At 37.2% G+C, this 10,910-nt stretch overlaps 4 protein-coding genes across 4 annotated transcripts in view; 2 read left to right on the top strand and 2 right to left on the bottom strand.

Annotated features, from left to right (window-relative positions):
* LOC105312346 (mucin-17-like) overlaps nt 1-131 on the top strand; it is a 4,663-nt gene extending 4,532 nt beyond the window's left edge. The window contains exon 9 of the mRNA XM_019995174.1: nt 126-131. Within this exon, the coding sequence (XP_019850733.1) occupies nt 126-131 (6 nt within the window). The remainder of the gene's footprint in view (nt 1-125) is intronic.
* On the bottom strand, nt 44-1,084 carry LOC109581234 (uncharacterized). The gene is made up of 2 exons (XM_019995177.1): nt 905-1,084; nt 44-859 (listed from the first exon to the last, which is right to left on the bottom strand). The coding sequence occupies exons 1-2, from the start codon at nt 1,029-1,031 to the stop codon at nt 198-200; spliced, it is 789 nt and encodes a 262-aa protein (XP_019850736.1). The 5' UTR covers nt 1,032-1,084; the 3' UTR covers nt 44-197.
* A 572-nt stretch (nt 1,085-1,656) lies between these two features.
* On the top strand, nt 1,657-3,971 carry LOC100641210 (centrosomal protein of 192 kDa-like). Its single transcript, XM_019995145.1, has 12 exons — nt 1,657-1,722; nt 1,787-1,882; nt 1,983-2,039; nt 2,088-2,202; nt 2,252-2,398; nt 2,445-2,610; nt 2,667-2,749; nt 2,810-2,968; nt 3,028-3,075; nt 3,142-3,408; nt 3,464-3,522; nt 3,763-3,971. The coding sequence occupies exons 6-12, from the start codon at nt 2,484-2,486 to the stop codon at nt 3,902-3,904; spliced, it is 885 nt and encodes a 294-aa protein (XP_019850704.1). The 5' UTR covers nt 1,657-1,722; nt 1,787-1,882; nt 1,983-2,039; nt 2,088-2,202; nt 2,252-2,398; nt 2,445-2,483; the 3' UTR covers nt 3,905-3,971.
* Nucleotides 3,972-6,814: 2,843 nt separating this feature from the next.
* LOC100641082 (uncharacterized) lies at nt 6,815-10,824 on the bottom strand. The gene is made up of 14 exons (XM_011404926.2): nt 10,737-10,824; nt 10,616-10,688; nt 10,534-10,566; nt 10,419-10,486; nt 9,004-10,363; nt 8,851-8,942; nt 8,634-8,759; nt 8,507-8,572; nt 8,419-8,456; nt 8,260-8,375; nt 7,991-8,207; nt 7,322-7,413; nt 7,225-7,264; nt 6,815-7,177 (listed from the first exon to the last, which is right to left on the bottom strand). Exons 1-14 carry the CDS (start codon nt 10,755-10,757, stop codon nt 6,991-6,993), a joined length of 2,529 nt encoding a protein of 842 aa, XP_011403228.2. The 5' UTR covers nt 10,758-10,824; the 3' UTR covers nt 6,815-6,990.
* Nucleotides 10,825-10,910: the final 86 nt, after the last annotated feature.

The following is a 10,910-nucleotide window of genomic DNA, read 5'->3' as shown; positions in this document are numbered from 1 at the left end:
TAAATAATTATCCACTCTTGCCCACGTGAATTCACATGACAACCGCTGTAAAGTTTATATTAAAGTCAAACAAACAAAAATTAATAGCACTACAATGTTTTGTCTCACAATTTTTCTACTCTAAGAATTAACGATACAGAATCTACATGTACGTGATGATTATAATTATCACAAGTCAGCAAACTCAAAGTTTACTGTTAAAAGGTTTTGTCTATGACTTTTCCTACAACTTCTCCACCTCCCCAGATCAAAAATCCTCCCAATGCACCAATGGCTATTCCTGGTGGTCCAGCCACTACACCACCAAGTAGAGCACCAGATGCAACATTCCCAGTTGCTCCTACAACCTTCCCTTCCTTCTCATATCCATGATACTCCAATCCTGCTTGGGCCACATCTGCTGCTAGTCCAATTCCAGTAGCTGTGGTTGCTGATTTTATTCCTTGCTTGAGACCTTGTATTACAACTTGTTTGGTTGCTCGAGATGCAAATTGCTTTCCTCCTTGGGTAACTGCACTTTTAGCTACAGCAGTAACCGCTGTTGTTCCTTTCCTTGCTATCTCTTTTGTGACACATTGTGCTATTAACCTGGCACCACCTTTAGCAGCACCTTGGGTGAGGATTTTTAAAAACTCTTTGTTCTCTTGAATAAATTCCAAAATTGACTCCTTAGCATTTTGCAAGATCTCTGCTGCTTTGTCAATTCCCTGTCTCACTGTGTCTCTGACAATCTCTCGCCAACCACCATATTTTTTTTCCAAATAATCATTAGCCTCCTTGCAGGCTGCTTCAGTTAATTTTTTCACAATTTTTTGTTCTGAAATTGAATTCCAGAGATCCACAACAAGCCCAATCAAAGCTATTGCAAAGTAATAGATTATAATGATTATAGTCACTTAGCTACCTTTAATTATTTTAGGATCTACATGTATATCATCTGGCATTACTTCAGAACCCATAATGCTAGTGGCTGGCATTTCTCGAGAATCCATAACGTCTGACATTACTTGAGAATCCATAACGTCTGACATTACGAGTCTTTATAGTAGACGTAGATCTAGAATGAATTGATAATGAAATCAAGTTGTTCCTGTTGCTCCGCTCAGCAGTTTTATACAGTTGCTTAGGGAATTTCCCTGGGAAACTCCCATATTTGTTTTGTGGATATTCCCCATAATTAAATTAAGTGATATTATTAAAAAAACTATTACACAATACAACACTACAATGTCGATCAAGAGCTATTGACTCTCATCTCATTGTGTCATCTTAATTTTTGTGTTTCTCCTTTGAGATACTGTTTACAAGGCTATAAGGTCAATCATTCCTATCACCTTTTTATTGCCTTTAATAATGTAAAAATAATTATTTTTTCTGGTGCATATACATGTACTTAACTACTTATGTTGTGTAGAAAGTTTGAACTAATTCTGATCAAAATTGGATTTTTTACAAATTTTTTAAGTTGCTCAAAAATTGGGCTAAAGACCCTGTTTCATCAAAAATAACTAGGAGAAAAATGCTCCATTTTAATTTTTTTTTTCTGATACATAATTATCCATGCTTTTATGTTGTTTATGAATTTTGAGCTGATTTCAATCAAAATTGGATTTATAAAGTGGCTTGGTCCAAGTAGTGATTATAGGTGTAATTGAGATCCTTTCTTTTGTAGAAGCAGCACATTCAAGTGATTTATAAACCAATTTCAGCTCTGAATGACAAGTGAGATACTCCCACTTAACATTTAATAGCATTTTATATTTTGTTTTATATAATTGTATCTCAGTTCTTGTCAGTTGTTGCTCCAGCCAGAGGATGGGTGTGGTCCAAGCTATCAAATAAAACTGACTTATTCCATCAAAGAGCAAGAAAGTTCTCACAAGTACATTTTTGAGCCAATTCTAATAAATTACATGTATAAGCATTGTAAAGATGTAAGGATTAATTTTAGACAAAGTATTTAATTTCAATTATTTTTAAAGGTTGGAGTGTAGCAGACAAAACTTGCAATGGACTGATGTCAAAATTGGACAATCAAGGTAAATTTAAATTAATTTTTTACAATTTATTTTGATTTTCTGTTGCAGCTCAAAGGAAGTCTTCATTAGAAATGTTGGGACGTCACACGTCAAATTGCTTGTATCTCTCCTTCCTCCCTCCTCCTCTCCCTCTCCCCTCTCTTTCCCTGCTAACATATTCAAAGTAACCTACTTCTTTTCTTGTTATACAATGTATGCTGTATTGTCATTAGTTTACAACTTCACTGTTGCCTTCTCCTGCTGGTGAAATATTGCTAGAGCCATGCCAGCAGTTTGGAATTACTGTTAGCTTCACTCCAGCTCAGCCTAATGTATATACATCATCACTTATCATTAAAGAAGCAACTAAAACTTATAAAGTAAATTGTAATTAGAATTATTGCTTATTATTATTATTGTTGTTAGATATCTCTATGTGGATTTACATGCAAAGATGAAGTCAGTATGGAAGGGAATCAAAAGCCTCTAGAATCACCTCATGCAATAGAAGCTGAGTCTTTGACAGCCGTCAGTTCAGTTCTAGATAGACAATATCTTCACTTTACTGATACACCAATCAAGCAATATTCTGGTGAGACAAACCTTCAATGAATCATGTTACTGGATTCTTGTTTCTAAAATAAATAGAGTCTCAACTAATTATTAGCAACCCATTCTCTGTTCCCATTAAGTGGAAGATCATTGATCTTGCTCCTCCTTTTGTTAAAGAAGTAAAGAAGTCTATTAGAAATTATTATTATTATTGCCATTTTAAAAAAATTTATTATTAGAGTCCGAAGGAGCCTGATGCCATATATAGAGCAAATTATTCAGTTTTTTGGATACACCAGTACAATGGACACCTCCAGCCTCAACAGGAGACTCAAGTGCTCGTTACTTTTCAACCTCAAGACATTGGGCAATACTCTCAAGTGAAAGACATTGAATTAGTATGCTCATTGATCATTCATTAGTACTTGTATTTATTATTATTATTACTTATTGTTAGGTTGTAGGAAAAGAAGTGAAAAGGTTCAAGATATCGATGGGAGGAAAGGTAAGCCTAGCTGCATCTCAATTTGTCTGTTATTATTATTATTTATTTATTTTTTATTATTTTTAGGGTATTGACTATCATCAGTTTCAACAAAGAGCTCTCGATGTTAAAGAAAACCTTCCTCCTCTCCTACCTACTCCTCATCCTGTACCAGGAGCTACTCCTCCTCGTGTAAAGAGACATACTGGAAAGAATAAAGAACTCTTACTGTCTCATAAGCAAAGGAAGGTTGTGTACTTGAGTGATGAGTGTGTCACTTTCCCTTCTGTTGGTCTGGGGGAGGAGTCAGTTATTAAAATTAGAGTTTTTAATAAAGACACTGTCACGCATAAGGTAAAGTGTATTTATTTGTTTATTTATTTATGAATAATATTTATTTAAATTTTAGTTTGAAGTGATTGATCCTCATCCTCCATTTACTGTCCTACATCGTCACTTTGAGTTAACGTAAGTCATTAAATTTATTAATATACTAGTAGTAATAAAAGCAAGATCCACCACAAGGCAACTCTTAGCATAAAATTTTGTTACTTTACTTCAAGTGATAAGATTCAATTCACTTGGTTATCAGTTGATAGTTGGTTTTAAGTAGAAAAGTTGCCTTGTGGTCCTTTTGTGGATACCCACTTCAAAGATGAAATGATCAATGTTCCTTTTCTTTCCTCTCTCTCTTCTTCTCAATCTTAGTCCAAGGCACTGTGCTCGATTACCCATCTATTATGCTCCAACTGTTGCTGGTAGCCATCAGAGTGTACTTGCCATTAGAACCCTCAGTGGTCACCAAATGTTTACTCTTTTAAAAGGAACTGGAGCAGTGCGTGATCACTAACTTTGTTGTTATGTACCACTCTCATTTTAATCTCATTATTTGCGTTAGGATAGCAATTAAAGAATAATTCGTCCTATCATTGTGCAAACGTGCAGCCATACATGTCAATAAAAAGAGATAAATTTGACAAAATTATTAGCAATGAAAAATACTTTTAAGCCAAAAATGAAAGTCTAAATCCTATATAAACAAAAATCATGGAAAATTAGAATTAAATCACTCTCTCTCTCTCTCTATAGCACATAGTCCAATATAGTTTGATTTGCATCTCATGGTTTCACAAACTCGATAGATTTGATTTGCTTATCGATCGAGAGCCGTCCAAAGTCATGCTTTCCTACTCTGAGGTCTGTAGTACCTTTCACCTGGACCTTAGGACCAGTGCAGTTGGTGTTAATGTAAAGGTTCCACACTCCTCCTGTTATTATGCAAGAGCAGGCCCCTGTGACACCTTGAGGGAATTCACTAGTCAAGTCATTGACCCTAGATTGGAAGAGGTTCCCGTAACCACGGAATTGAGAGTGCTCAAATAAGATGATCCCTGGATTCATTTTATTGAATCCTTGAATGGAGAGGATCCTGGAGTCAAGGACCTCTCCCTCTCCTCCTACTTCCACAATGACTGGTCGATCCATCTCGGAACGGTCTTCAGGATGGAGACGATCCCAGTTGTCAAACTTGTAGATGATCCACATTGATGGTGGCTGGCCTGGCTGGCTAGGGAGGACACGAGCTCTATTGTAGTCACCTGGGATCATGGCTTGCGGAGAATTGTAGAGTTTTGTACCAGAAGTGCCGCCTAGCTCTATTGATCCGTTGATCATAGACATTGCTGTAGTTTCTCGTTAGTAACTGGAGGAGGTGAAGTAGGAATGAGATACCTTGAATGATTCTCTGTGCACTTTCCTCTCCTTTTCATAGGATGAAATTGGACTGTTTTTTATTCATCTTCAATGCGATTGGACATTATTTTGTAGATTTACTTTTCTGCATGCTCTGACCAATGAGATTAGCGAGACACATCTGTAGAAGGACAGTTTTTAGTTCGTATCAGTTATTGTTTGGTGACATTATACTGTTGCAAGTCACGTCGTTAAGATACAATAAACTGCATGGTCCATCTGTTCATTCTTTTGTTCTTTGTTGGTGACATTACACTGTTGCAGGTCAGAGCATTGAGATACAATAAACTGGTCCATCTGTTCATTCTTTTGTTCTTTGTTGGTGACATTGCACTGTTGCAAGTCAGAGCATTGAGATACAATAAACTGGTCCATCTGTTCATTCTTTTGTTCTCTCTAGCTGTAAGTAAATCGGCCAATCAAATTGCTAGAATTGTATCAGATGATGTGATAATTTGGTGTATAAAAACACCTGTTTCATTACTGTCTCTCTCAACTTAAATTTTTCAGCTAACAATCAAGAGACATCAATAGGAAAGTGAAAAATGACAGCAATTGCTGGACCACTTCATCTCATTAGCCGTTCCGGTACTCGAGACTTATACAACACTACAGATAGCATCAGTAGTGGAGATTGCTACACTCAAGCCAGTGTAATTGCAAGTGATCCGAAATCACTGTGGGTTGTGTACACTGTCCCTAACTGGGATCATGGCAATTCTCCTGATAGCAACAGTGCAACAATTGTAGAGCCTGATGGTACTACTGTTAGCACTATGTCTCCCATCCAGTCAGCTCAAGGCTTCAATATGGAGAACCCTGGGGCTATACTTTTTGAGCACAGCAAATTTCGTGGCTATGGAAATCAGCATCGTTCTCATAATGAGGATCTAACAAGCTCTTTTTCACAGGGAACCATAGCCGGTGTCTCCTCTGCTATTATCACTGGAGGGGTTTGGAATCTGTTCACGGGTATTAATTTCACTGGAAAGAGACTGGTTTTTGATGGGAAGCAAGATCTTGGTCCTGGTCGGTATGATTTTGGTTGCCTTCCTGCAAATGACCAAGCCAAATCAATCAAATACGTGAGGCCTGCTTAAAATAACCTGGTTGTTTTTTGACTATTGCTGTTATTAAGACTCTTTTTTGGTGCTACTTTTACTGTTTGAATTCAGTGTTGCTACCTTTGCTACTTCTGTGTGTGTTTTGCTAATTTTTTGATAATTATTATTTTAAAAAGAGTATAACTAGCTAATAATAACACTTTTGACAAGGAGTAGATCTATATCTTATAGCTACTTAGACTATCTATTTTTAGACTATCAACCATTAGGTAATCATTCTGTGGTTTGTGCTAGCCATGCAAAGGTACATTCCCATGGTAATTCCCATCTGTTATCTATACCCTCTACTACTATAAAAGCTACTCATAGTCACTCAGTAGATTAGAGCATAGTAAACCAGCTCGTGTAAGATAATGGCCTCTAAATCCTGTGTATTGCATATCCGATATGATCACTCCAATGAAGAAGGAAAGAAAGTTGAAGAAGTCAGAGTCAAACAGGACTACAATGACTCCGGTAGATGCGACATGGACAGAAGAACCTTTCTGGAGGAAGGTGCTAGAGCTATAGATAGGAATGGTGAACCTTTTCACTTCAAGAGTCACGGTCTCCTTGGCCATCACATAAGAGGGATCTTCTTAGTCAAAGTCCATGATAGTCAACTGGGTGATCAGTGCATTGGTATTGGGTATTCTCTTGGATGGAGGAACAGTGAATACACCATTGCTCTTGGTTTCTATGACCAAGATGCAATATTGAATTCTGATGACGTTGATAGCTTGTTTGAATCAGCAAGTAGGGAAGCTATGGGCACTGTTAGAGAAGGAAGGGATATAACTATCTCAAACAGTGATTACACTGTCATTGCTACCCTTGACTATCATGCTAATGGTCACAGCAATGTTGCCACTGTTGTCATTAAAAGGACATGATGACTAAGCTCACAATCAAGAAGAAACTGTAACTTTTTATTGTGTTCTTCATAGGTTGTGGCTTTATTATTTTTTTGTTTCTTACATAGATGTAATTTTAAAAACAAATAAATATCGTTGTATTAAAATAAATAGCTCTTATTTTAAATATTTAAAAAATTGATTATGATAATAATTACTATGAATGGCTACAGTTTTCGTTTATGATATTTCAATCGATCGAAAGATCTTCCAGGCAATAATTCAACCGATTTCTCTGGTGATAAGGACTCGGAGCTTCTAATAGCTCGTGAAAGCTCACTGGCCACCATCACCTCTCTTTCTCTTGCTTGATGGAGATCTGTCTGCAATCTTTTTATTCGTCTCTCGTAGTCCCTGGAAAGAGAGAAAGAGTGAAAACAAGAAGTGGAATTTTATTATACCTTTGCTCTGATTTTATTGCTGCACATTCATCTTGTATGTCTATAAAGACAATGGAATTAGCTAACAGTAGCTGTTGTGACAATTGCTGCTACTAACTGTTCAATTGTGCTTTTAGACTCATTGTTTCTCCTTTTAAGGAATTGATGTACTTCTTGCTCTTTGAACTAGCTATAACATCTTGAACGAGACTATAGAACACAACAGAGAGTAATAAAACACATTCTCTCGCATGCTACACTTTATGTTTTCACATAACAATAGACAGGGCTTCCCACAATGCATGCTAAGTGTATGATTCATTAACTGACAACATGTACATCTTTAAGAGCAAGTTTAAAAATTCATTAAAAATCTAATTGTGCCCAGAATCAGCTCAAACTTTCTACACAACATAAGAACACGTATATGCATCAAATAAAATTATAAAAATGAAGAATTCTCTCCTAGTCATTTTTGGCAAAATTGGGCCCCGAGATCATGTACTATATATAGTACAGGGACGGTTTGGCCTGATTTTTGAGTAAATTTTGTTTATCTGAATCAGCTCTATACAGCACACAAGCATGTATATGTATTACAATAAAAAAGAAAATTCTGTCCTACTGATTTTAAAAAAATACATGTACCCTGTATAATTTTTAGCTATTTTGTTGACCAGAATGGCAGAACCTGCATTAGTACTGTGCCAAAATTCTGTGGGAAACCTTGAGACTAGATATTTATACCAATGTACGTAGGGAGCCATAGAGTGTATGCATCTTTTACCTTTCAAACTCTTTTATTGTCTTTTTGTGTTCTTTGAATGGTATTGCTGGTACAGCACCAGCTGGAACCAGAAGAGGCTCATTTTGTTGAACTCTCTCTTTCCTTTGTTGGAGGAGTTTTTGCAACTGCTCGTGGCTCTCGTGCATCATTTCTAAATCTTTTTTAATTGCATCTCTTTCTATAGTCAGTCTCCTTGATTCTTCTAGCAATGACGACACTAAAGAAGTAGAGAGAGTTAAAATGGTGCAAATGTGTATGTATAGACATACCTCTTAATTTGTGGGACTCTTTATTTCTCTTTTTCTTTTCTTTGAGTACTGCAACAGAATCAGCCAGCTCATCCCTTTCAGCTTTCAAACTGGCACACTTTTCTTCTAAGTCTTTTCTGTATAATAGTAATAATGATTTTATGGATATTCTTTACTCACTTTTCATTCATTATTCCATTAAATTGTTTCTCAGTAAACTAAGTGTATGATACTAAAAATAGTGTGCAATTGTTTCTTATCATTTTACTTTGGCTGATACTTGTTTCTCGTATTTGAGACTATCGCGTTCTTTTTTCAACCTCATAACTTCATTCTAAAATGACAGTAATTATTATTTTTTATTATTATTATAACCACATCACTCTATTCCTCACTTGATGAGAGTGTAATTGCCTGTCTTTCCATGCTATCGTTTCATTAAGTGACTTTAGAGCACCAGTCAATCTGGTTGGTAGCTGAAGTAGAATCTGCTCAACTGATGCTTCATCAAGTGACAATTCCTGTGAAAGATAAAAAACATCGTCAACGCCTTGCTTTGCTAACATGCCACAAGTCAGTCGGTCATTATTAATGTAGGTATTCCTTTCTTACTGATTCTGATCCTAGTAGAGAGTATGTTGATAGATCAGCAGTTATTAGAGCAAGTGATGTCCTCAGTGAGTCAGCAGTCTCATTCTGAATATCTAAACATGATAAGAAAAATACATGTCCAATTGTCCATGCATGTATGCATAATAATCTTACATTGTGATCGATTTTCTGTTTGTGTAGATACAGTATAGCTGCTTGGCTCTCTGGATACTTTTGTTTTCCTGGTAGATACAAACCCGGTATCAGTTTGTTCATCAGAAGGACGATTGGCAGTATGAATCTCAAACCCAGTATCAGTTTGTTCATTAGAAGGATGATTGGCAGTATGAATCTCATGATCACTGCTTATTCCTACATGGGCACTGATGGCTGGTCTAATGGGAGTGCTAGTAAGAGGTGGGGTGCCTATTGAAGGAATTGATAAGCTCCTTTGCTGCTTTAGGAAGTGTTTTGGTGGCGATGGAGAAGGCGTGAGGACTGTTGCTGTGAAGTGCTCTTCTGAACCATCCGGTCCTTTCCTAGTGAGGAAGTAAGTTTTATCGCCTGATTTCAGTTCTGTTGTTTTGTTTAAACTGTATACTGGTAGGGTAGGGAATGGCTGGGGCTCTGGCTCTCCTTCATGCTCAACCTCAACTTCTATTGGTATTCCTTCCCTGCTCTCTCCTCTTTCTTCTAGTCTTCCTCCTCTACTTCCTTCTGATAGCAGTACACTCGTTGCTGGTGAATGAATGCTCTGTACTAGTTGAGAGTGAAGAGATGACGAGGCTATGTTGATTCCAAAATCTGATACTTCGGGTCTATTTGCTGCTCTCGTTTGACTGTCTCTTGAGGAACGGCTGCTAAAAGAAACTTCTTTTCTGCTTCGTAAACTGCTAGTATTGTCCCTCTGCAAGGCTGATTGTATATTGTCACTCTCTGATCTCATTGGAAGAGTCCCTTGCTCTATGCCAGTTCTTGTATGATGAAAAGGTTGTCTGTGCTCTTCATCCTCTGATGCTGTAACTGTAGTATATTCTTCCTCCTCGCTGGTATGTTCATCTGGCAGTTGGATTATTTCATTAGAGTCCTGTGTTATTACTTCTACAATAGATCCAGAATTCTTATATCTTTTCTGGTTGCTGTCATTGCCATGCTGTGGATATGAAGGAGGTTTATTTGTTCTGTTGAATCCTTGCTGCGTTTGACTGTCTCCTGAATGACTGCTAAATGATACATCTTTCTTGATCTCTCTTGGTTTTGAAAGGGCAGTGGTTTTGCTTCTCTGCGGTATCGCTGGTGGCATACTGTTCCTTATCTTAGAAACCTTGGCATATATTGGGGATGCTGTTTGCTCTATGTCTGCACTATGAGTTCTTGCTTGAGAAAGAGGTTGCTTGTGTCCTTCATCTTCTGATTCGGACACTGTAGCACTTTCATCTGCTGTTGTACCCCCCTCCTCGTCCTCACTGCTCTGCTGGACTCTTTGTAATGAGATTCTTGCCGTTGACTCTTGGTTACTCCTTGTTACATTAGACTACACATGCAATGACAATGATTCCAGCATTTCTATAAACTGTATTGTATCATACTTCAGTATCTTGTGATGGCTGTAAAAGTGAAGGGATAGCCCTAATCGGAGAAAACTCTGCCTGTACACCTATTATATAAAGTGTAAAATTATTTCTATTATAGATCTAGGCTGACCTATATCAGAACTGGCTTTTGTTCTTTGGCTTTCTACAGAGTAGGATAGAACAATAGTTATAGTTGAGTAATGTAAGCCTACCTGAAGTTGAAACCGTTTCATGGGAAGCAGATGAAGTTGAGCCATTTTTCTTGCCTTTCTTTTTCTTTTTCCCCTGTAAAATGTCATTAAAAGTTACTCAAGTACTTTGTGGTCCTCTCACTTTCTTCATCCATTTCAGCATCTTGTCCTAAAGAGTCTAGCCTCTTTAGTCTCGGTTTTGTCCTTCTCTTTCTCAGATCTCTTCACAGTGAACTGTTTGTTATCATTCCAGCTTCACCATAAAACATACAAGGCTATGCTAGTATGCAACCCTGTTGCCTTGGAGACGGTGCGT

Source organism: Amphimedon queenslandica, unplaced genomic scaffold, assembly GCF_000090795.2.
Source record: "Amphimedon queenslandica unplaced genomic scaffold, v1.1 AMPQUscaffold_13453, whole genome shotgun sequence".
In the NCBI taxonomy this organism is placed as follows: domain Eukaryota; kingdom Metazoa; phylum Porifera; class Demospongiae; order Haplosclerida; family Niphatidae; genus Amphimedon; species Amphimedon queenslandica.
This window is presented reverse-complemented; position numbering and strand designations above follow the sequence as displayed.

Coding starts and splice junctions, on each gene's coding strand:
- LOC109581234 (XM_019995177.1), bottom strand. CDS start 1,031: ATGTCAGACGTTATGGATTCTCAAGTAATGTCAGACGTTATGGATTCT. Junction 860..904: donor AGATCCTAAAATAATTAAAG/GTAGCTAAGTGA, acceptor ACTTTGCAATAG/CTTTGATTGGGCTTGTTGTG.
- LOC100641210 (XM_019995145.1), top strand. CDS start 2,484: ATGGAAGGGAATCAAAAGCCTCTAGAATCACCTCATGCAATAGAAGCT. Junction 2,750..2,809: donor CTCCTCCTTTTGTTAAAGAA/GTAAAGAAGTCT, acceptor ATTTATTATTAG/AGTCCGAAGGAGCCTGATGC. Junction 2,969..3,027: donor AAGTGAAAGACATTGAATTA/GTATGCTCATTG, acceptor ACTTATTGTTAG/GTTGTAGGAAAAGAAGTGAA.
- LOC100641082 (XM_011404926.2), bottom strand. CDS start 10,757: ATGCTGAAATGGATGAAGAAA. Junction 8,943..9,003: donor AACAGAAAATCGATCACAAT/GTAAGATTATTA, acceptor TATCATGTTTAG/ATATTCAGAATGAGACTGCT. Junction 8,573..8,633: donor GGCAATTACACTCTCATCAA/GTGAGGAATAGA, acceptor CTGTCATTTTAG/AATGAAGTTATGAGGTTGAA.